This window comes from Passer domesticus, chromosome 1 (assembly GCF_036417665.1).
Source record: "Passer domesticus isolate bPasDom1 chromosome 1, bPasDom1.hap1, whole genome shotgun sequence".
Lineage (NCBI taxonomy): Eukaryota > Metazoa > Chordata > Aves > Passeriformes > Passeridae > Passer > Passer domesticus.
In genome coordinates this window covers 111,587,626-111,613,226 of record NC_087474.1, presented here as the reverse complement: position 1 = coordinate 111,613,226, position 25,601 = coordinate 111,587,626, and the positions used below count along the sequence as shown (strand labels likewise).

At 42.7% G+C, this 25,601-nt stretch overlaps 2 protein-coding genes across 18 annotated transcripts in view; one reads left to right on the top strand and one right to left on the bottom strand.

Moving 5' to 3' along the window:
• The window catches only part of LOC135308724 (uncharacterized), a 76,862-nt gene that overhangs the window by 28,525 nt on the left and 22,736 nt on the right, over positions 1-25,601 (top strand). For 6 of the 17 annotated variants that reach the window (XR_010369132.1, XR_010369131.1, XR_010369130.1 and 3 more), the window contains exon 7: positions 17,971-18,082. Coding sequence is in view for 9 of the 17 variants with exons in the window: in XM_064434086.1 (XP_064290156.1) it covers positions 3,496-3,855 (360 nt within the window). In the remaining 8 variants the exon portion in view is untranslated. The other 11 variants (XM_064434086.1, XM_064434060.1, XM_064434093.1 and 8 more) reach the window with 6 other exon arrangements.
• TMEM200C (transmembrane protein 200C) lies at positions 19,400-23,875 on the bottom strand. The gene is made up of 2 exons (XM_064434156.1): positions 23,739-23,875; positions 19,400-21,772 (listed from the first exon to the last, which is right to left on the bottom strand). The coding sequence occupies exon 2, from the start codon at positions 21,728-21,730 to the stop codon at positions 20,090-20,092; it is 1,641 nt and encodes a 546-aa protein (XP_064290226.1). The 5' UTR covers positions 21,731-21,772; positions 23,739-23,875; the 3' UTR covers positions 19,400-20,089.

Here is a 25,601-nt window from a genome sequence, read left to right as displayed (position 1 = left end):
CTCACCAGTGCTGAGCAGAGGGGAATTATCTCTGTCAATGTCCTGGCAGCACTCCTCCTAATGCAGCCCAGGATACCACTGGCTGTCTTTGTTGCAAGGGTACACTACTGGCTCATGGTCAGCCTGGTGTCCACCAGGACCTCCAGGTCCTTTTTCTACAAAACTTCTTCACAGTCAGCTGTCAGCCTGTACTGATAGCTGGTTCATTCTTCCCCTGTGGCTGACTTTTGTGCTTCTTGTTCAGCCTCATGAAGTTGCTATTTCCATTTCTCCAGCCCATTGGGATACCTCTGGTTGGCAGTGCCCTCTAGTGAATCAGGCACTTCTCACAGTTTGTTATTAGTGGTGTTGCTGAGGGTGCACTCTGCCCCAATATCTAGATGATTAATGAAGATGCTAAACAGTTCTGAACCCAGTATTGGCCCCTTGCATACATCTCTAGTTACCAGCCTCCAAGTAGACTTTGTGCCACCAATCACTGCCATAGGGAACTGGCTGTTCAGCCAATTTTCAATCCACCTCACTGTTCGGCCAGCTAATAATTCATCAATCTTCTCTATGGAGTTCTCACAGGAAACAATGTCAAAAAATTTCCTGGACTTCAGCTAGACTGCTCTTCCCTTGCTTACAAAGCATTACTTGTTTCTGTGCAAATTTGTTTTCACAATAAAACTATTGCTCCAAAAATATTATTTTACAGACCAGGACTGTGAAACTGGAATAGGACCATATATTGAGCTGATTATTAGGGGCATGTGAACTCTAAGTCCATGTACAAATCTCCCTGAGGCTCAACCCTAGATGTAAGACCAGTTACTGCATTTCTTTCAAAATCTTGTACAAATAAAAAGGAGGAAATTTATGACTTTTATAGTACCTCATTCCTAAATAGTGCACAGGAGAAATCAGCCTTCCTAAACATTAAAAGATTCCAAAGTATGAATAAGACAAAATATCACTTAAGTTATTATGATGCCATCTACTGGCTGTAATTACTTTCTTTATGCCATAAATAACTGTTTCTTCATAGAAAGGGTGCTGTTTAAGTATTTCACACAGTTGAAGTGCTTCTTATATGACACTTAAAGGTAATTGCTAAGGCAGTTTATATTTTATATCTCAAGCATACTTTGTTAATGAGGTATGCGATGATACTGGTGGTGTAGCTACAGACTTTGTTTTCATTTGTGGGGAAAGAGGAGCTGGTTCTCTTTAAAACTGATACAACTGTAAACTTTCACATTAAGAAGTTGTGCATCTTTGGCTTTAGTTGTATGTCTAAATATGTCAAGAGGCTGGAGAGATCTTGGATTGTGGTTTTTATTCTGAATAGCTACCAAAGGAGCAGTATGTGGTGTTTGAAGATCAGGTTCAAAATGGGCAGTGTGACCCTGGCATAAATAAAAAACATGGGTTCTTCAGGTGTTTTGATCTCTACCTTTCCAATGAGCCAAAAGGGAAGTGGATTCTTAAGAGAATCCACTTCATTACTTGTAGTAAGAGCCTTCTTCAGCACACAGGCAACAGTGTGGGCTGTTAGCCTTTAGTGCTGGGCACTGCCTGATCTCACCTCTGCCAGAGAAAAGCAGTGGATCAAGTGCTTCTGTGCTAAAGTGGAAAATGTTTTTGTTCCCTTTTATGTTGTTTTAAATAGATTCACTTGGTGCAGGTGTGGAACCAGCTGTGGTCTGCCCTGGGTTGTGAGGGAGCATACGTGTTATTTAACAAGTATTAACAAGTCACATACTTGTATTAAAATATTTGGTGCTTTTTAATGGAAGGGCAGTCCTAATCCTGCCCTCTTCTGGCTGCTTGATAAGTTATCTTCAATGATGTGACCTTACTCAAGTTTCCATTATCTTCCTGGATTACACAGAAACCAGCCCATGCGCAGTGTGTCTCTGCATTTCAGCAGAACTTGAACCTCATGGCATTTAGGTGACACGTAGCTCCTGGCTCCTGAACAGCCTGCCTCTGACTGACACATGGGTATCTCTGGGGCAGAAAAAGTGTGCTGTTGGTTTATTTAAATTTTCAATTGTTTTAGTCACCTCAGGCAGCAATGCCTAATGGTTTGATCTATTTGGTTGTGAAGGTATTTATATCTGCTTCTACCCAGGTGACACTGGCTGTTCTGGCTGTCCTCCCATATAATCTCCATGCTGTGAACTGTACATATTCACCTGCTAATAAGTCTGTCATCATGAGGAAGAAATCTTGTAAAAAGGGCTCTCTTTTTTTCTTCCCCTGGTGTTCGAGAGCAGGTCTGAACAAACTGTCTGAGAAATCTTGGAGGCAATGTGCTGCAAGGAGCTCCTTGGAGCCTTGTTAGCTCACATACTCATTAGGTTAGGAGAGGTGGAAACTATTCTCTGTTGTTTAATGATTCATCTGTCCTTCATTACATCTCCATGTATGCCCCTAGAATATGTGGTTTGCTATAGGTTAAATGCTTTGTGGGAGCCCCTTGTATAAATTGGTAGCCTGTTGCTGTCTGAATTGAAGGCCTGGGAACCATGGAATTGTTGGGTTTCTCACCCATCCCTGGTGACACCTGTACAGGGCAGCTAGTGCTGCTGTGCCCAAACTTGAGAGGGAGAAGAGCAAAGAAATCCCTCTGAGAAGCTGCTGATTTTTGGTTTTGACAGTCATATATTGCAATGATTTCTAAGCATGTGACTTGGTTATGGCAATAGAAGTAACTTCCTAGTCTGAAAAGAATGCGTCAGTGTTTAAAAACAAATCTCTAGGTGTGTACCCTTTCAGTTGTGGGTCATGACTGTTGTAGCATTTGGCCATTGAGATACTGACAGTGCTTGGTAGCTATCTAAGAGCTGCTGAGCTTTTGTTTTCTGGCTTGCTGGAAAAACCTTCTTTTCCCAGTTAGTCACTGAGTTAAATTTCTTTTGCGTATTACTTTGCTCACAGGGATGAAGGTGCATGAACTCTATTTCTAACCTGTCTTTAGCACACAATTTAACTACTGTTGTGGAGAGTGAGCACCAAGGAGAAGGGTTAACTTTTCAGTCTGTTGAGACAGCTTTAAGATGAAACTGAGTAAGGTAAACTCTAGCTGAAATCAAGCAATCCCTCCTAAAGGCAATAGAGAATAATTATATATGGTGGCTGTGAACTTGTCTGAAGTATCTAAAATTAGGTGGATGCATTTAAATAATAGTAGGTTAAATTGATCTGATTTTATATATCTGGCATGTTTTTTATTCTTGATGAGGGTGGAGTAGATAGAGGATTGGGCAAAAGTCAAGCTTCCCATAACCTTAATTTGTAATGGTTGGCTTTTCTCAGTATCAACTCAAACACTACCACATGAAGTTGATGCTGTTATCCTAATCAGGGGTGGGGGGGGGGTGGGGGGGATGGTGTTTTCTTTGCTGGGTTTTGTTAAGATAATACTTGACACACCTTCCTGAAGTGCATGTTTATTTGTGCACATATATTATACATATAATGTCATATTGCTCTTTCAATAAATAGGGCTTCAGGAAAATTTGTACGGATCTGTACAAGGAATATGAAGACAGCCACTTTGGCACAGAGGTCTTCAGTCGAATTGATCTCTGTGCCATGCATAAGAAGAAACAGGAATCTGCTTACTATTACTGTGAGTGTTCAATCAATGTGGGCTCCAGTAGTAGGGAAGAGAGTAAAGAGCAAGAAATACAGACAGAAGATGTGGGAGAAAAAAGCAGTGAAGACCTCCCAAACCATGTAGCAAAGGCTGAAATAGGAGCAACTACTGCAATCTGTAAGCTCGCCTCAACAGCAGTAGATGATGATAAACCATCTGAAAATGCTGCTGAGGCCTCAATTGCAGCTAAAGAAAAAAATCAGTGAGGCAAAGGGACAGCCTGAAGCTGCAGATGGGACTTTTCCTACAGCTGGAGATATCTGCTCAAAGTCAGCACTTGGTCTGCTGCCAGTAAGTTCAGATGTGTTGAAAAGCTTGGAAATGGAATGAGAAAAAGCAAAGATAACAGATGGTAGTTTGCAAAAAACTGAAGCAACAGAACATGCTGAACCTGGTCAGACAAGTTTGGGATAAAGTTTTTGCAGTCCTTGGTGAACTTGGCGAGGGTGGAGAAGGCAAACAGGTACAGTGGGGCTGAGGTCAGAGGGGTGGGTGTGGTAAATTCATTTTTTGTAGGAAACAAACTTATTAGAATCTGATTTAAAAAAGCAGAACAAAATTTGAGGGGAATATCGCTGAATATTGTAATGGTGAAATGCCTAGCTCAAAACCTATAGCATCAGTGTGTGTGAGCATATGTACTGCAAAGATAAGTGAGCTGTGGTCTAGAGAATCAGACCCTTCAGCAGTCACCCATTGATACAAATGCTGTTGCCAGACACCTCTGGTGCCCAAATGCACACTGGTTGAGTTTCCTTCTGCCCTGCTTCGCCCCCTGCCCTGGGCCTGCGCCTTCAGCTTTTCTCCTTTGCCTGCCTGCCTTCTCCTCTCTGATTACTGCCTAAAAACACCTCTTCTTGCTTAATCCCTACAGCTGCTCTCATTTGTGACTCCCAAGCCATGATTGCAATGCAATCATTCATTGCATGTCTGTAACAGGTAGATGGTGTTAGTTGTTAACCCACTATTGTGAAGTACACGCTTTCCTTTGACCTAGTAGATACTTAATGAGAAAATTATTTTGCCTGACTTATGGAAATGGCATTTTTGGAAGAGAACAAGGTATACCACTAAATACTTTCCTTTGCTTTCCTCTTCCTCTCCTTTTCTTTATCTAACGAATTGTCTTTATAAAATGCCCTGAGAGGAGGATCCAAGGGACAAGAGCGCTTTTCTAAAGCGAAGTTTTGGCTGGGGCTGACGTTTCCTGGCTTTGCCCTTCGCTGGCCGAGGCCCGAGCAGAGCTGTGTGCCCGCTGCCCTTCCGGCACGGGGTGATGCTCCCGGTGGAGCCCGCGGCAGCGGCACCAGCAGATGGCACCGCTGGAGAGCCGGATGCGCCGGGAAGGGAGCGCCGCCGCCAGCCCCGCGCGTCCGCCGAGCCCGGGGAAAGGGAGCGGGTCGTGGAAAACGCCTTCCTTCCCTTATCCGCTCCAATTGAAAAGGGGTACTTTGTATTTTAACAGCTTTTTTTTTTTTGTAGTGGTTTTTTTTGTAGGTTTTTTTTGTTTTGTTTTGTTTTTTGGTTTTTTTCTGTGCAGTTAGGAAAAAAAATTAAAAAAAAAAAAGCGTGTGGCCAAGAAGTAGCTCCTCCTCCTCCTCCACACACACACACATACAAAAAGTGTAGCAGCATCAAGCATATTTTGCTTCCCTACAAGGTGTGTGGGAATACACGTTTAGGCAGAATGGCCAGGATGCACTCTGTTGAATTAACATCAGGCTGGTTTAAAACTTGTTACCAAACTTTTGAAAAAACAAAGAGCTGTGTTTGTACAATTTTCACAGGGAGTGGAGGGAAACAACCCTCCCCAGCCAGCCACAGTGCGGCAGGAAAGGAAAGGCTCTGCATTTAATGAACCTGCTTTGTACTCACACTGGGGTCTGTCAGATCCCTTGTGTTGCAGAGCTTGGCAGAGCATTTATTTTTATGTTCCTCCACTGAAGGTTGTGGACTTTGAAAAGGCTGTCCCCAAATGGTCTTCTAAATGCAAATTCCAGAGTAGCTATTCCCAGCTTCTCTGGGGTCTTCAAAAGGCAGCTAAATTGTTAGAGGAAGCCTACAAGGTTATTTTGGGAGAGTACTTAAGAGTTGACACATCAGGGAGCATCTCCATATCAAGGCCTTCTGGATGTTTTCTTTTTTTTCAGGAAATCTTGCTTCAAATATACACTGAGGACACAGTGTTCCTTACTTTTGGTTTACTGGTTTTTTTTTTCCTAATTCAGGAAAGGAAATCATTCCAAAAGCAGCATCATTCACTGTAAGAACTGAAGTGGATTCAATGGCCTAGGACCAAATACACTTTACAACATGCTGTATTTCTTCTTATTGAAAATGCTAATTATCTTTTTATAGACAGATGGCACTGGAGTGTAGCAAATGCATGGTGAACCTGCACTCGTAAACATTTGGGGATTTAGTGTGTACAGGTTCCAATTAAATGTAATTCTGTTTTAGGGTTATTATAATGATAGTAGGGTAATTAATTTCACTTACCTTGGGAGTACGGTAACTTGTTTTGGGACATTAAGTTAAAAAATATACTGAAGTTGTATCATTGTGATTAATCTTGACAATTCAGAATAGTGCTTAAAACCAAATATCTACCAAATTCATCTATTTAGTCTCTAACAACACCCAAGCCAAAATAAGCTTCTGTTCAAATAATAACATTTTCAGCTTTGTTGTGGAGAATATAAAAAGTAATAAATATTAAATTTTGTTGGTCTGCTTTAGCCAAAAGTTTTTGCTCCTTGTTATTTTTTATTCAAATTAATTGAAATATATTTGATTATTAGACACTTTTGATGTAAAACAAGAGGGAGAGAATTTCTGAAAATAAAAACTTTATAGTGCTGAAGAAGATTAATTGTCCTTCTTTTTGACTATTGTAGGGAAATTACACTGTGAAATTCAGATCCAGAAGGCAGTTTGATTCACTCTTTATGATCCCTGCATTTGCTGTTCTTTTCCTATGATTTTTTTTCTCTTTATGGTCTCTAACTTGCCTGTTTTTTTTTTTTTTTTCCCTTTGAGTAATTTTCTTTATAAGCATTAGTAGTTAATGTAGAAATGCAATCTACTACTATATTGTAATTGAATTTAGTTGAATGTAACTTGAGTTATTGAAATAATGGTACAACATTGGGATGGAGAGAACTTACAATAAATATTACCCACTGTGACTTTTTGCGTAAGTACTCAATGACGAATTGCACTGCAATGATAAGTACTTCCAAGCAAGTTAGGAGAAGGCTCCCTGTGTCTCAGCTGCCTTTATCTAGATGCTGGTTAAACTAGCTATTCTAATATGCCAAAGCAAATGGAAATAATGTTCTGTAAATGCCTCACATGAATACCATGGTGGCTGTTAGGTACTAAGCATCAGATGGGCCAGTTTTTTCCTGGATGTTACACATTTTGCAGGTCAGGCTCTCTAAACGAGAGCCACATGTCTGTGTTAAAACAAATGAAAAATTGTATTGGTTAGTTCAACTGGCTTTCCCCTTTCATAGTTGTTACTATAGGACATGAAAAAACACAATGCAAACATGCTGCTGTTCTCGAGGTAAAAAAGGGTAGTTTATTTTCTGACCCCAACATTTATAGGTTTCCAAAAATGACAGTGGATTGGAAGGTAAAATGCCACCTCTCCAATGACGCTGGACAAACCAACAGTCCATCAAATTTCTTCTCCTTCATAAAAGAATGCAAAACAATAAGTTATTTACAGAAAGTGTGTAAGAAAGTTTGTTACAAAAATTTAAACATCAGAAGGCTTAGAAAATCTTAAAAATCAGGGCAATGCATAGTCTTGTACTTTCTACATATGCAGAAGAAAGCAGAGACAGCTCCTTCTTTACCTACCTTTTGTGTCAGGAAGATGCCAGCCTCCTCAGCATGGAGAGCCAGTGGAAAGGTGATAGCTTCAGGCAGGAGCACTTCAGTCCTCCTGCCTGATCCCTCAGCTAGGAGCAGGAAGTTGTAGGGGAGTGAGTAGTAAACTGACCTTCTTGAAACATTTCATTTCCATTTGATTTTTTTTCTGCTGTTTTTACCCACGGTTTCTATGGTGTAGTGTACTACCAAGGCAGAAGTCCTATACTGTTTCCTTGCATGCAGGTAGAAGGAATAATCCCTCAATTTAAAACATTTAGCAACGCTTGCTGTTGTTCCTCATAAATGCTTATGCAGAATACAAGCACAAACAACAACAAAAAAAGGCAAAAAAACCCTTTCACAAATCCTCCACATGGCAAAATGCACAGAACCACGCTCCTTGCAATGTCACTATGACCCCCAGCTGCAAAGCTGCAGGCTTAGCCAGGAGGGAAGCTTGCTTATGGCACTCTGGAGATCAGAGAAAACAATGGATTTTTCTCTGTTAGGAAATCTTCCTTTCTTTTCTCATCATATTGTTTTGGAACTAAAAGTAGTTGTTGGAATGAAAGATAAGTTTAATAAGTAGTCCTGTTGAAAAAGCCATGTCCTGGGGAATATTTAAATGTTGGTAAATACTTTGTGGAAGTGGCTATTCAGAGTTAGAAGCAGAAGGACACATCTGGAGCTCCATAAATCCTAAGCAAGTTAGTGTAGTTGTGTTCTACAGTTTTATTCTCAAAACCACTCCCAGATGGGCTTAAATCCAAGCACTGTGTAGGCTTAACACCTCTGAAGCTGGCTTCCAACCATGAGTTTGGGTCACTGGCCTCTGCAGCAGAAACCTGAATTGAGTCTTGTAAAAAGAGTCTAAAAGAGACTGTTAAATGAGAGCATACTTTTCTGACTCATGAAAGAAAAATTAATTTCTAAAAAATAATTTTTTTAAAAAAGTACTGAATGCCCACCCAGGGCTTCCCCCCCCACCCACTGCAACTTTTGATTCTCTAACAACAAAAGTGCTTTTTAAGATCAGCTGAAAAATTAACAACATCTTTTAGAAATTTTATTTAAAGTTCTTTCTTATCCAAGTTGCAAGATGTGGAGTGTCAGTGCTTAGATCAGAGACGGAAATACAGATCCTGTTTTTAATCACTTAGATAATTCTGTCTTTGAAATTAAAAAAAAAAAAACGAAAACAACTTTAAACTGCTGCCTGGCTGTTTTCTACCCTTTGAACCTTCTGTTTCTTAATGTAAAAAAGAGAGATGTGTACCTGTATGAGACAGTAGTTTATATCCCTCTTTGCCAGAAATCCAGCATTTATTATCTGCTGATGGGTGTCTAGTTCTGCTAGTTCTGCTTTCATGCTGTAGAGTAAGAAAACAGTAATACTGAATAAGCATTAAATTGTGACAAGTAAATATGTTGGAGAGAGGTGATCACACTGAGCTTCTAATACATTTGTAAGGTTTATGGGAGATTTCACTTGTCTTTTTCTGAGACAAAGAATCTGCTCATCTGCTTGTCAATAGTGAACTGGAATCAAAGACCTGTTAAAGGTTTTTCTTTTGATAAATCCCTTTTAGGTAGAGGGCTACCTAAAGCTTAGGATGCTCTGTGGTTCATTGGTGTTTTTCAGAATTAAGTTGACTTAAGGCTAAATACTGCTCAGATTGAAGTGGAGGCGGTGCCATCAGTGACACGGGGTCTTACCTAATGCTGCTGAGACCAAATCAAATCCCCAGTTTTCTGCATGATAAAGGCTTTTATTGAGAGTTGCTGGGAATTCTGTTTGCTGAAATAAATTTAATAGAGAAAAGCAGAGATTCTTCTGCTCAATCAGATCTATTTTAAGGCTTTGCCTCCAAAACTATACTGACGTAAACATGCTGCTTTCACAGAAGAATTAATTCTCTTATGTGTATAAAATCTATGGACCTGATTCTTGAATCTTATCCCAGCGCTATGTCTTTCTGTTAGGTGACCTGTGGGAAATCCAGCCTGAACAGATACCTTGGCCAGACAAGAAGGAGGCTGAAAGGGCTGTGTGAGACTTGGCAGCTCTGCTGACAAAGAGTTTTTTCTCTCACCTTTAACTTTGTAAAAAAGACCTTTTTGGTCTTGGCTTACTTTACTTAAACCCACTAAGTAGCCTCTGAGGCTGATACTGAAATTATTCTATCTACTAATTTCACTTATGAAGCACCCAGAAATTATTATAATCCAGAAATAATCAAATTATATTGAAACAAATAAAACATAATTGAAATAAAATTATATTGAAACACTATAACATCAGCCTGGATAATTGAAACCATTTAGGTACTGTTATGAAACCCTTTACAAAATGAGTTATAAATAAATACATTATAATGTAAATATATTATCAATCAAAACCCAAATGAATCTTGAGTTTTGCTTCAAGTTATATTTTAAGATATGTTTCAGGGCATTTAAACTGTTGCTGGCATCAGAAAACTTTAAATGTGTAAGAAGTGATATAAATGTAACATTTCAGGAGCTTAAGCTTTGAGAAGAAAAAAAAAATAACCTGAAAAGAGATGGACTCCCTTGTGGCAGTATTTGTTTTACTTTTTAAATTTCCTTCTCCATGTTTTGCTGTCCACTGAGAGCTAGAGCCAGGTATTTATTCCTTGGTGTATCTGTACACCTTATCTCTTGACTGCACCACCTCAACTCCTGTGCTATCACCCATCTTAATAGCTGCAGGACTTAGAGTGACACTGTTCTGGTTTTCTAAAGCAGAAAAGGAGAACCTCTGCTTTAGAAATATCAGTATTTATGTGCATGGAAAACAAGCAGTGAAGCATGTGAAGACAATCTTTAACATCAGGTCTCCCTCACCCATTTATAATCAGGAGAAGTAGTTATACATTTAAATCTGCCTCTCCAAAACTTACACTTCCATTTCCCACTGTCAGGAGCATGGCTTTGTAGAATTTGCTAAACTGTTTCACTGCCCCATCACTAGACCCCCTTTTAACATTGCTTTTCCCCTTTGCTATTTACTTTCTCTGCTACTCTTAGTTTATTCTTCCTCCCATCCATTTATCCAGTCAGGCATGGGGCCATACACTTCTAAGTCTTCCATGATGCTTCTGTACTTGACTGCCTTTCCCAGCTGGAACGTTTTGTTCAGCCTCTTGGTGCAGAGCAGGATGCCCAATGCCACCCCTTTGAGCTGGTAAGGGCTCTGGGCTAGCTGGCTTTGGCATCTGTTGGTCTGCTGCTTGTAAGCCCCTTTTGTTCTGGTTTGCAGGAGCCCCTGTTGCAGTGGGGGCACTGAGCCATCCTGAAGTCTCTGAGCTGCTGTAATCCTACTTGGAATAACTGAGGAAATGTACTGCTGGCTTACTGTAAATAGAAAGTGAGGCCAGCACAAAATGGGATTGCAGTAAATGTAGCAGCAAGTGTACATTAGGGTCTCACAGAGCAGCACTTACATTTTCCTTCGCAGATGCTGATTGCTTAAGATCAGACAGAAGGGGCACAAGTTCTCCCTGTAGTCTCCAATTTACTCAGATGACTCAGAGAAGCAGCAGCAAATTGCAGGATTCAGTGTCAGGGGCTGTCCTGTGTCAGGCTGGCTCCAGCCTTGGACAGGTAAGCATATCAGCTGTCACCTGTCCATGCCCCATCCCTGGAAGTGTCCAATGACAAGATGGATGGGGCCCTGAGCAGCCTGGTCTAGTGGAAGGTGTCCTTCCCCATGGCAAAAGGGTTGAAACTGGATGTTCTTGAAAGTCCCTTCCTTACATCATTTAACCCTTTAACTCAAACTATTCTATTTTAATAAATGGTTCTTCCAAGCTCCAGTTCCTGAGGGTGCTGGGCTCCCCTGCAGGGTGAGCTGCCATGCTAAGGCTGCTGCTGTCACCTCTGTCCCTGCTCCTCACTCGCTAAGGCAGGGTCTCTGTGCTGCAGCCTCCAATTGTAGAAAATGCTCCACCAGTCCCTGGAGGGAGAACATCCACTTGGGACACACCAGTCACAGTGGCGTGGGGCCTGGAAACAGCAAGTTGGCACTAAGGATGTTCTTCCTTGGGAATAAGTCCTGCCTAAAGCTGGGCTCTTTCCCATATGTTTGACTTATGATGTGGTAATGATGGGAAGAGTTCCTCTCTCCTTTTGAGCACCTTTCATGGGCTGAGATGAGCAGGTGAGCTCCTTGGCAATGTCTTCAGTTACTACTTGGGCTTTCTTCTTCTTCTGTTTTTCTCCTTTTTACTTTATTTTTTTGGCAACTTGTAGCAGGTTCAATCTAAGCTCCCGTTTCAAGCAGCTCTGATTACCAGGTCTGTGGTTTTAAATCCTGCTGCACTGAAATCAGCTATTATTTACTCATTGCTATCCCCATCTATGACACCTGTTTTACTCTGAGTGCATATGTTACCCCATGTGTTGCACCAGAACTTCAGTTTTTAGCATTTGGCTGCTCTTTGGGCTATGTAGAAGTAATGTCTTTTCGATGAGAACAACAATGCTGATTTATTTACATCACGTTGCTGCAGATTCAAGCATGTGTAACTATTGCTTACACTCTCTACCATAACAGAATTATTCAATTAAACAAAAGCTGATTAAGTTGTAGCCCTTGACAGATGAGAAACAGAACAATTCTCAGGACTCTTCATAGAATGAGACTTGCTATTGCTTGTATATTTAAAGACCATAAAACCAGTGCATTACTTACTATTTCCAAGTCATGAAAACCTCACACTCCCTAGGCTGATAAAACACAGATTTTTCAAAAGAATGCTCCATACTGGATATTGGTTCCATTTACTATGTGTTATACAAATAGTCTATCATGGCATGTGGTTGGAAGGAAAACAAAAGAGATTAAGCAATCCAGCATCATAGTATGGAATGTTTATCAGCATGTGTTTTAAATGAATATATTACTCACTTTGAATCTCCTGCTAACAAAAAACTTCTCCATCCCCCAGATTGACACATGTATTCTGTTTTTATGTTAAAAAAAAAGAAATGTCTTGTGAACATCTGAAGATATTTAGGGAAGGATCTTTATTTTTCCTGCACTCTATAAGCATTCCAACTCCTCATAGGAAACCACAACTCATTTTAAAATAATTTGAATAACTTATGCTTTAATTTCCTAATGTTTTGACATCTTGAATTTACAAAAGTATCTTGGAACGTATGAACTGATGGTGTGAAAATTTCATTTCTAACTAGAAACTGAATTTTAGGATGGCAATTCTAAATAAAGGATCTGCTGTCGATCCAAACCTGATTCGTGTCTCCCACCATTTCTTCAGGCTGGGATTAAACAAAACACTTGTGTTCACTTTATCAGTTTTGCTGAAACACATATGTCTATTATTTTTATAGTGGCAGAGTTACCTGAGTATATCTGCCTAAATTGCAAGTGAGATTTATCTAGAGGTCTAAGATAAGCCAAGACATTCTGCAGAACATTTTGTGAGGTACTTAGTTGCTGGCAGGTGTCGAACCGTGACAGATATATACCTAATCTCTTTGCCAGAAAACATTTCTGTTGAGATATCTGTTGCCTATGTGAGAATTCAACCTTTTGGTGACTCATTTGGCAGACTAAAATGTTTATTTGAGTAGAGGATTGCATTTCAATTTGCCAGTGAAATGCAGAGAGCTCTTGTGGAGGGTGTCATGAGTGAAACCAGAGGCAGCCATAGGTGGAAGCAGCCAAGAGCTACTCACCAGTCCTGGTAGAACTGCAACATATTGTGGTTCCTCTTTTGCCCACATTTGACACCCCAAAACTATAAGGACAAGTACAACAGAAACTCAGTGACTTGTTTCTTAGCTTGCAATCTTCAACAGTGCCTTCTTGGTGGCATCAGAGATGATGCAAGCTGCACTTTTGTTGTCTTTTTTTGCTCTGGGCCTTGTTAGGTGTCGTGCTAGCAGCTGACATACAAACAGGTGATGCCCAAAACCTGCTGACTTTCCATAGCTCATCATGTAACCCTTTTTTCTCTTCCCAGATTGTCAGGGACACACATGTACCAGCCAAATGGCTACTGAGACACAACACTGCTGCAGCATTAGGAGCTCATTGACCCAGAACCATGCTAGAGTTCAGGTTTTCCTCTCTGTGTGCCAGAGGGAAGCCAGTATATCCCAGCAGAGAACATTGCTAGGAAGACATCCTCACCTTTTCTTTCCATATTGGACCCAAGCAGTACTGTAAAGAGTGAAGTGCTTCATTAAGGTGACTTCAGCAATTCTGGTTTAATGGTCTAAAAGAAACTTCTCCCACAGCTTGCTCATGGTAAGAGATGATGAGAGATGCAGCCTCAGCACTCGTCCTTGTTTCAGCACTGCTCCAGACGCTGTACACATTGCAAAGACAGACACAAGGACAGGAACTGTTCTGCTTGCATTTTCAAGCCTCGAGGTAGCCTGTAGTGTGAATTACGTTAGCAGTGCCAGCAGACAGTTTTAAGTTTCTAAAATCCAAAGAGCTGCTACTATCATCATCTTATGCTGTGTTAACACAATAAGGTAATAAGCAGTGCCAGACTTTGCCTGCTCTCATTTTAAGTTTCTCATTTGAAATAGAATGTTATCAGCTGCCTAGTGTCACTTCTGTCCTTAAATATACTGCAGGGAGGTCTTGCTAAGTTATTTTGTGTAATATTGGGTGTGATGAGTCTGAAAGACAGTGAACTAAATTAGCACTTCAGTGCCTCACATGCAGAAGGAGGCTCTGTTCAGTTGAAGGATGGATCTCCTGTTGGAGGACAAGTGTTCAAGGCTCTGTTCCACAGCAGGCTACTTGCATGGTTTGGAAACATCACTCAGAGGCAGATCCTTGCATGCTGTCATCATTACATACTGGTGCCTGTGCTCTTCTCCATTTAAAGAAAATAAAAATCTGGTCTTTGCACACTTTGTCTGTGGCTGTATCTCTGTCTTGTTTTCACAGAGGAAAGTAGTCATGCTCCATACCCAAGGCACGAGAGAGAGAAGTACATTAAGAGGTCATCTGATACTAATTTAATGGGGAGTCTATAAGCATTTTAAATAGTAGTTTCTATAAGGCTCTGAGAACAAACTGCCTTTCTTTAAAATGAGCTTTGACGGTAAAGTCAGTTAATTAAAAACCTGCTGTACTCCTCAGAGAGACCTTAAGTATACTTCGGGAATGAGGAAGGAAGGCTAGTCCATGGTGTTGCACAAGTATCATACTATTCCATTAGGGATTTATCCTTATGGAGCTGACTCTGGCGGCTTTTATGTGCCTTTGCAGGCAGTTTTGTGTGAGACCCTGCCAGCTTTCTGTGCTGCTCCAAGGTGTGAAGGGAGCTGCACTGCACCCTGTACCAAACCACCTTCCTGCAAAGTCTTTAGCAGCTTCAAGTCTTGCCAGAAGTGACAGTTGTGTTCTGAATTCCTGCTCCTTAAGAGGCTGATTTAGCTTTTGGCAACAAAATGGGAGCTGTATGGTATCGTTTCAGCCTGCTCTCAAGCAGGGCAGGCAGGATCATGCCAAATCTTATGAGTGATGAACAAAATGCAGGCTGAGGCTGTGCATCACACAGTATTAAATCATCTGATGTGATGGTGAAACTTGATTGCTGAACGTTCCCTTTTTACTTGCCATTCTTTACCTCAGTTATTAAGTTTAGCATGGAAAAAGCTGCTTATTTAAAACCAAACCATCTCTACCCATTTTTACCTTCCAGTCTGAGAGTATCACCTATGTGTCCTCTGTAGAACCAAACTTGTAATATACTCAGGTAACTCTGCTACCATAAAAAATAATAGAACTCTGTTTCTGTAAAACTGATAAATAAAGTGAACACCAGTGGCTTTTGTAATCCCAGCCTGGAGAAATTGTGGGAGACAAGAAGGAAAAAAAAAAGAAAAAATAATTCTCAGAAATCAAAGATTGAAACTTTGTGCAGAAAAATGTGAAGGAAACCTCACAGACTGAGTTATTAACAGTGATTTTTGACATTTGTTTAGTTTGCATCTCTTTTCATACTCTTCCCAAATAAGTTTTCTATCTCATTGCAATGTAATTTAAAAAGAGTAACAATGGATAAGAACCCCTTTAAAAGTAATATGTTGGCTTCACTACCTCTATCTAAATAAAATGTAGATAAAATACTAACTAGCTGAAAAACTCATGCCATGTTCCTCTATTTTCTCAATTATCCTGAAATCCAGTCAGATCCTTTCTAGCAGCATAGCTCCCCCTCCAAGTTTCACTGCCATTTTACCCGATTGTGTGTGCTTTTGTCAGATCTTTAGAGTTTCCCTCTGTCTCCATGTTTAGGGTGAAAGCTCAATGGTAGAAAATAATTTCTAGTGTGCTCACTCTAGACTTTTCTGTTTTGTAGTTTCTAGTAATGGTAAACAGAAATTCTGGCTTCTAAAATGAAACAAGAATGGTATACTCTTCCATGAAAGACTTTTTTCCTGTGGCTGTGATAACCTGTTTATCCTCTCAGACTGTGCCTGCTCATGCTGTGCATGTTCCTCACTGTTTGTAAGCCCAAACTTAAAACAAATAAGTGAGTGACCTGGCTAAAGCATTATATTACTGCTACTGACAGTCTTGGAGAGGTGATAGAGAAACTTATTTTGTTCCCTAGAATTAAAAAATGCCCCCTTAAATCTATACTTTTATTCACTACTAAGATTTTACTAGTCAGCTAGCAGTGAGCGTTGTATTTTGTGTGGGTTTTGTATACAGAGAAAAACTGTTAAGCATTACCAAAGGCTGTTCTTCCAACTGAAATCCAATAAGATTTATCATTCTGTCACCTCCTTTACTTGTAATAAAAACTGTTGTTTAATTGAAGTCATATTGCTACTTCTGTGTAAACTCTTTTGGCTGTTATGAAAATTGCAACAATCCCTAAGATCTGTATTTCAGACTGCAGACCCAAAATTATGTCAACAGTTACCTAATTCAATGTTTCTAAGTGCACTATTGCTCACTGTTGGACAGCATCAGTCTTTGAAAAGGCTCTTAAAAATGTACTAAAAAATACAGGTTAATAAATCTGGTCTTTTGCAGTAGATCAGCTGATATGTCAACAGTTGGGGACTTCAGTAAATCAGTCCAGCCAAGCAAGCCAGCCAGGGTGATGCAAGGATTCTAAATACTTTGCTAGCCAGTGAAAACCGAGCCAGAACTGGGTTACAGTATGATCACGTCAGCAGCTTCTCCAGAGTCCTGAGGATTTTGTAACAAACAGCAGCATGACTGAAGTACAATTAGGGCATTTGTCTGTCTTCAGACTATTCCAAACAGCATCTACACTCATAAGGAGCATACACAGCCTCCCTCCTAGGTATAGGGGTATTCTGAAGGTTCAGGCAGAAAATAACTTTCCTCTGGAAATTTTATATAAATATCATAGAACTTCTATGCTAAAAAACCCAAATCAAATCAAAGCACACCTTTCTAAACCAAAATCTGAATATTCCATAGCAAAAATTTATAGCTAAGTATGCCATCTGAACATATCTTCAGGGATATCACTTCTCAAATACAGGGACTAATCATTCTTCCTTAATAAACATTAACAATTTTTCTAAATTAGCTAATTTGAATTAATTAAATACTTCTTAATAAACATATGTGACAGCCTATCTCTTCCTGCAATATGTAGGAAGCTGTATACTGGCAAGTAGAGGCAGGTCCTGGAGCTTGTCAAGGACTGTGGAGGAAGCACTAGGTGGCAGGACAGAGAGGAAGGCTAGAAGGAAGAGACTGGATTGGAGGAAAATGCACAAGCATCCTGTGACAGGATGTGCACATGATGGCCAAGAGGCAGCTGGCACTGCTGAGATGCAGTCAGGGCCAGCTCAGAGATATTCAAGAGCCAGTCAAAGCACAAACCCCATCACCCCCACCACCTGTGGGTCACACCAGGAAAGGCTCAGCTCTTTACCAGCTGCTTGTGCTAACATCAGTCACAGATGGTGCACAGGGATTGAATCTCTCAATCCTTGTCCAACATCAGCGTGTTGGACTAACTTGCCCAGCTTGAATTTCAAACAAAGTTTTCTGACTCCAACTCCATCTCTGCACAACTTGCTCAACAAATAGTTTTAAGTAATAAATCTGCAAAAAATAATGACTGACAGAGAGGCAGCTTTCTCTGCTTACTAATTTATATGCTAGAAAGTCACTTCTTGCTGCTGTTATTAAAAAATCCAGCTCCAATGATGACAGTTCATGTTTCACATCGTTTTTGACAACAGAGGAACAAGCTATAATTCTACTTATTAAACACAAACCGGTATAATTTTGTCATTCAAAAGACTTTGCAGTAAATTAATCATCAGAATAATTACTGGCCTGCTTTGATTTAAATCAATCTAAGGAGTAACTAAAGGCTTTCTAAAGCTGGCTCTTTTTTCCTGTGGGTTTTTTTTTTTTTTCACAGCACACTTCAGATGACAGAAGAAATATTTACTGAGAATATTTTAAGAAGCATGTTGTCCCCTCTCAGAATAAAACAAACTGCTGTCATGTCTTCATGAGGATTCCATGCCCTGGTAAGTAGCACACAACTTGCCTTTTCCTTTCACCTCCATGGAAGGTTTTAGTGTGAAAAATATCAAACAGGATGTCTTCAGCCCCTGTCAATAACTAGAATCTGCATCAGTACCAGGTACCTTAGGTATCTCTGCTCACATATATCTCATAAATCTTGCTGGAAGTCACAGTAGAAGGAGCAGAAGCACATGCCCATGGAGAACTGACAGGAAAGATCTATGCATATCGCAGCACCACCTGCTCACCACTTCTGTGGTGCTTAATCCAACCCCATGCCAATCCAGGCAGTTTTACAACGGATTTTTGCCAGCTGTGTGATACAGTGCTTCTCTATTTTCAAGAATCTGTGGCAAATCATTCTTTCTTTTCTTCTTTTCTTTTAAATTAGTCTTATTTATTACAGAATTTTGTAGGCTTATTAAATGCAACTGTATTTAGTGATAGTTATAGTCCATGTTGCAATCTACTGTAAGTAAATATGTAGCTAAGCACTTTAAAACATGGAACCACAAGAAAAATTTTAATTGCAACAGAAAGATTTTTGTGTGCCTACACATTGTGTTTGTTTAATGTAGATTTCTCTTCCCATAGTAGAGAAATGCCACATCCATATTTAAAATCAGAAGTATTGACAAAATCTACTGAGTGCATAAAGCTGTTTTGACAAAACAGGAGTGGCTGCCATGCTGCAGCTACGAAAATGAAACAGCTCATCAATTTACGAAATTCTGCCTACAGACAAGGTATTCTCCAGGCTTCAGGCAACCTGATGCTTTTCTCATGCAGGAAGAAATCCTCATCATGCTGAACTCAGTGAGAAACTGCTGCTGACTTCAGCACAGCCAACTGCTACGAGACTGACAGGGTTATCATTATGCTTTAAAATTAAGCTTATGCTCACGCATTCACAAATAGGAACCGCAACAGCAGAAAGGCTTAATGCAACAGTTATAAGGGAACTGAAAAATCCAGAAGGAAGATGATGCAGTTCAAGATTAATCTCATAAAAAAACTAATATGAATAGAAGATCAAACGTTTAATTTTTTTTTTTCCCTTAGCATGTCACATTTCTTGGGCTGTCTGTCACAGAGCACTGTCAGAAATGGAGACAGAATCTGCTGGTTGAATTACAGTGTGATTTCTCAAGGACTGAATCAGTATTTATTTGAAAATTACACATAAATTATTAATTACCTCCTTAAAAGTATAAAGCAAGCATTTGGCTTCACAGCATTTCTACAATCTTTCACAGTATAAAACAAAACAGTTTCTGATATCTGTAATTACTTACCAAAATAATGAAATTTTTTGTAGGTTTTGTTTGTAAATATTTTATTAAAAAACATCTTTTAATGCTATTAGTCAATACATGTGTAATAATACTTTGATAAAGTATCATGTAGTAATATGTATTTTGGATTCAGGAATGTAATGGTTTTAACTAAATCATCAGAGCTCTGTTCTGCTCCAGTCTCTTCTAAACTGTCATTTTTTTTCAGAATTTAAACAAACTCATTCTTTGTCAAGGTACGTCATCCTTAAGGCCTTGCAAATGTTTTAGTAATTGAACCAAAACAAAGAGAGAGCTCGGCTTTCTTTCTGAAGACCACGTTGCTTTTGAGCTTAAAAAGGTGCCTGCAGCTTTCAAGCAGTTAGTGGCAAATCAGCAAGAAAGAAATCAGAGGAGAAGAAGGGGCACTTAAAAATCAAAACAGTAAAGTGCACAGCTATACCATCCAAAATTGTATTAATCTGATCCAAAGAACTTGCTGGACTGTGGATATTTAATACAATTTGGCTTGCATGAAACATACAATCACAAATAAGACAGAAAGGATTCTCTTTTTTCTTCCTGAAGTCATCTACAGGATCTATGGAATTCAATTTTCAAGGGTAACATAGTGCAGCTCTTTGGATATTGATTGGTTTCCTAGTCCACAAGAAGATGAAGAAGCGGGGAAGATGTGGCGGGATACAAGGGGTCCTCTTGCTGTCTCTTTTTTTTTTAGATGCCCGTACTCTCCAGTTCCCCATCCTCCAGCCCTAATGCAGCATGTGACCTAGAAATCATAAAGAGTTTCTCTTTATTTGTGTACTGTCTTTGAGTTTGCTGGGATTGCTCCTCTGTTTGTTCTCTGCTGGTAGCCTTGAGGGGGTCCATCTGATCTACTGGTTCCTCCTCACAGTCCTGAATTTTACTGGCTGTGGTGTTGGCAACTGACTCCAAGGAGGTGCCTGCCTCCTCCAAGTGGCTGTAGCCCTTATTGCTGCTGGAAGGCTCAGACTGGGAGCTCTGGGAGTCCGTCCTGGTGCTGGCAGGAGGAGCTGAAGGGGGTGATCCCCCCAGATCCAGAGATTCAGAGTAGGTAGGAGATGCCTTTACCAAGAGGCTGGATTCCAGGACCCTCCTGACAGCTGGTGACCGAGGTGGCTCAGGGGAAGGGGGATGCCTGGCATCTGGCAAGCAGCTGGTGCTCTGCCGTCTGAGCACCAGCTTGTGGCTCCTTGTCCCACAGCCTGCCTTGATGTGGCTGCTGCTGAGGTCGGTTAGGCTCAGTTCAAACTCCCCCCGTGGGATCTCCTGGGCTCCCCGCTCCCCAGCTGGTCTCTGCCAGCCTCCCCCTCCGCCGCTTGGCCCCAAGGGCAGGAGGGTGAAGGTGCTCAGTGAAGAGCCGATGATGGAGCTGGCTGTGCTGCAGCGCTCACAGCTCCCCGGTGGGCTGCAGGGTGGGCTGGTGCCAGGACAGCCAGCAAGGGCAGCGCGCTCCCGGCAGATGCTGTACACAGCCTCAGCCAGGCTGGGTGGCTGCGGAGGGCTGCAGAAGGAGGAACGCTGCGGTGAGGACACCAGATCCGGTGGGGAAATGGAGACACCCAGTCCTGGTGGCCAGGAGCTCTTGGCCAGCATGGCTGCAGCACCCAGGCCTTCCCCACCAGGCTTTATCTCCAGGCCCCGGGCCTGCATGTAGTTGACAAAGCCATTGAGAGGGGCTGAGGCCGGGGTGCCTCCATCCTTGGCCCGCAGGCTGTGGGCATCAATGACGGTGGAGTAGAGGTCACGCAGGTTGATGATCTTGGTCTTCTTGTCACGGTTTTCGTGCAACACCGCATTGGCGCAGATGAAGAGGAAGATGCCGATACCCATGATCAGAGGGCCCAGCACCTTCAGCTTGTCCGAATGCAAGTAGCTCGAGAAAAGACGGAAAAGGAAACCCACCGAGGCCTGGGGGGATGAGGAAGTAGGGGCGGACCCACCAGGGTTAGCAGTGGTGGAGGTGTTGGCTGCAGGGGGTGACTCCAGGTGGATCCCTGCTTGCACCCTTCCCTGGCTCTGGGAGCGGTTCGTCTGGGTGCCACCCTGTGGCGCTGGGTGCCGGCCCTTGCCAAAGCTGCTTGCTCTGTACACCTGGCTGGGCTTTGGCCAGTAGCCCACCACAGCCAAGGCGATGCCCACCAGCAGTACCAGGATGCCACAGAGGGCAATGAAGCCCGAGAGGGAGCACAGCTTGAGCTTGCCTTTCACCACCACCACGTCATTCTTGCGCTTCTTTTTGGCCTTGCGTTTGCGTTTGGGGAGTTGGCTCTGGGGTTTCAAGGGGTCCTGTTTCCTGGCAGAGATCCTCAGGAGGCCTCCAGTGGCAATCATGGCTGGCTACCAGCGCACTGCCCCCCACGGCCACTCCAGCTCCTGCAGCGAAAGGGAGAAGAGGATGAGAACCAAAGACAGACCTGCAGCACAAGAGTTGTCTCTGCTTGCTTTTCCTCCTCAAAGTCCTGGTAACTAAAAGCCTGAACAAGTGGGATGGAGGTTGACATCAACAGGCAGATCTCCCTTGCCCACACAGCTCCTGTGTGTGAGAAAGAAACAGGCAGATCAACAGCATCAAAGCAGCCGTGTGTCCCACTATACTCCTGTCAGAGAGCTAATTAATTACTTTATACTCCAGGTAAATGGCAAACCTAGTAGTATTCACAAGAGTGAACAAAAAAAACCTCACTCATGTCAGAAGGAGTTTGCAAAGCACCAAAGCTCAGAGGATGCCAAGCCCCACTCGCTGATATGTTCTGGGGTTACAGTGCACACTAACTGTGGTTAGTGATGTCATGCAGGATTTGAGGGGATGGGAGAAATAAAAGCAGGAAGGCAGTATATTTGTTTCATTACTCTACTAACACATGACTGGAGGGAGGGTTAAACATATTGCATATTTTGCTTAAATGAGTGGGAAAGGAATTACTGTGAAATGCACAAAGGAAACGTTTAAACACTGGAAAGTGGTGCCTTGTGAAAAGTTTTCTCCTAGCCATTTGCACTTGATCTGCAATATTAGAAATTCATCTCTTGCCTGCGGTCCAGAGGCATCCCTAGTTTGGGAACATGTGCAATATTCCAGGTAACTGTTATGTAACACTGACAAATTCAACCCCCTCCCCGCTGCCCTCAGAAAGGGGAGATGGCTGGCAGGTAAGCGATGGAAGGTCAAATCCTATTAGGGAAGTGAAACTCCATGAGTCACCTGGGGAAACCCTAATGAGTGCTTGAAGGAAAACTGACAGAAGACTAAACACTGAGCATTTGTGGCTTTTTGTCTTACTGGACCATCAGAACTCATCTCTCTGTTCCCGTGATCTGAGCTAAACAACACAGTGTGTAGGAGCATTTCTGCACTATGCAATTCTTTTTGGAACCTATTTCTTCATGCTACCGAGAAGCAGGATCCCCTCCCCCTTTTCTCTTTCTGAGCATCCTATTATTTTTTCTTTGACGGGGCAAAAGATGACATCACTGAATATAATACGACTCACAAAGTTCAATTAATTGCACCAAAAGGCGATTAAGTAAGCACCTAAAAAAACCCCTCTTGCTCCTCTTTGACTGTTCAGCCTTTAAATATCATGTCTTTTCTGTTCAAATGCCAGAATTGCCACATATGCAGTAATATTGTGTCCCATTTACTATGTTTGTATTTTCTCCAGAAAAAAAAAAAGATGGGTGTTGTCAGCAAGGACGTTGTTAAATTACTCTCCGAGGTACTGCACACTCAAAACAAAGAGCAGGGATTTCTCTTTTGTGTGGTTGAACTATTTATTAAAAAGAAAAAAAAAAAAAGAAAAAAAAAAAAAAAGAGAGAGCGTATTTTGTTGATGCAAAAGTGTAATTTTCGGGGCATGCTTTGCTGTAATTGCCGATTCTTTGATGTCATTTTCAGCTGCCCCACTAGCCAGCTGCCCGTCTCCTCTCCACGGTGATAACAGATGGTCATCAGCTCCGAGGAACGCTCCCAGTCCGACATCGCCTGGCACTTACTTTCGGCGATGGGCGAGAGCAGCGCTCGGCAGGCGAGCGAGGGCACGGCCGGGCCGCCGGCCATCGCAGCGGCCGCAGTGCCGTGAAACCACCCGGACGGGAGCCGCGGGGGCTGCAGCGACATCCCGCACGAACGGACCGAGACCCTCCATCCCCCCGCGGCAGCCGGACCCGCAGGCACCGCGACCTTGCCCGGCAAAGCCCAAACACCGCTGTAACACTCGTAGCAGGACCTGGCTTAACTCCTGCCCCGGGCTCGCACGCGGGACTCACCGGGACGCCCGGCAGCAGCCGCCGGGCACCGCGCCGAGCCCCCGCTCAGGACCGGGGTGCCGCGGTCACTTACCGAGGAGGGCCGGGGAGAAGTCCGTGCGGGAAGCGGGCGAGCCGCCGTGGGGAAGAAACTTTCCAGCCCGAGCGAGCATCCCCGCCCCGCCGCCGCCGCTCACGGCCCCGGGCGGACGGGCGGCGGGGCTGGGCCGAGCGCCGGGCGCTCCCTCGGCCCCGCCGCGGCCGGCCGCCTCGTCAGGCAGCTCCGCGGGAGCGCTGCCCGCTGGCCACGCCGCATCCTCCCCGCCGCGGGGCCGCCCCCCGCAGCAGCGCGCCCGCCCTGCCGGCGGAGCCGCCGCCGGTGCCGCTGCCGGTGCCGCCGCTGCGGGCGGAGCGCGGCTCCGCGGCTGCCGGCCGGACCCGGCGCCGTTGCCAAGCGACGGGAGCCGTGACACAGGGAAATTGCGGCAGGGCGGCCGCCGCCCCCGCCACCTGCGCACCTGCGCCCGCCCGCCGCCGCCTCGCCCCGCACCCCGGCGGTGCCCCGCCCGCACAGACCCCGCCCCGGTGGCCGCGACAAGCCCCGGGCTCCTTTCCGCCACTCCCGTCCTGGCAGCCTCGTCTTCAGCCGCCTCACCTTTGGCGTTTTCTTCCCTGCTAAGTTTGCCAGAATGCTTATGGAGAAAGTCAAGAAGCAGGTGAAAAGATGAAGCAAGAGGTTGAAGAAGAAAGTGGCAGCTGAGATCCATCAGTGGTGTCACCCTGAATCTTCTGTTTCAGCAGAGAATGGGAAACAGTGTTCTCTTTTGAGCTACTTTCTGAAAAGTGATTAAATTGAAGCGATCACCTTAGCGAGATGCAATCTAACGTGTCCCGTCACACTGCTGCACTTACTCCTGGGAGGAGTTTGCTGCTGATTGCTTTAGTCAAGTCTTTTTTCTAGTTCACCATGATCTAGAAAAGCAAATCTTGGGCAGGTTTTTCAGTAAATACAAAAACCTCATCCTGTGGCTTGCGGTTGCTCCTGAATGTACATGGGAGGATTTGCTGGGGTGGATAGACTGAAAACCTGGGGTTTTGTACAGTAGCCTTAGAGTTCTCTTGAAGCTGGAGTTTTACCTAGCCTGAGCAAAACCAGTTTTCTTCTACCTCTACATGACCTCTTGTGTGGAAGACTGTGGATAAAACAGCCTGGCAGAAAGCAAAGGAAATCATGAAAATATTTTTCAAACTATTTTAAAAATAAGAGTTCCAACACAGATTGGGAAAATTGTCAGAGAGGCTATGCATATTCAATTAAATTGCATGTATTCCAGCCTCAACAATTCTGTAATTCTATATTCACCCAGACCATGCTATTTTGCATCTTTCCCTCCAACCATCAGTTCCTGGTTTGAGACCAAACAAATCCTAAAGCTGCACATATGCATTTTAATGTCATTTGCAGTTTGTCTCAGCAAAATCATTTGGGACACATTTTTTTAGTACATATATAACTTTTGGTTATGCAACAGGCTTGAAATTTAAGATTTATTATTTAAGAACTTCTTTTAAATATGTGCTTTGAACCCAAGTCTTCTGACACTCAGTAATTTGCTTTGTGTTCAGCCCAGGCTATCAGAGGAAACCAAACATATCACATCTGTTTCCACTGGAGACCTGTATCACATCAATAATGCAGCATCATCAGACTCTCCCTGAAAGATTCCTGTGTAAGAAAGAGAGGAAGAACAGGACTGATTTTTTAAAGGGCAAAGAACTCTTTTTCCTATCTGAGTCATATTTTCTATTTCTGTCAAACTAAACCATTCTATTTAGCTATCTTCTTTATACAACAGCCCTTTTTTTGCCATATTTTCATTGCTTAAGTTTTGAGTGATTGGGCTATCATCACATTCACAGTTTTCAAATAACTCTTAGCAAAATGTGTTGTAGGTAA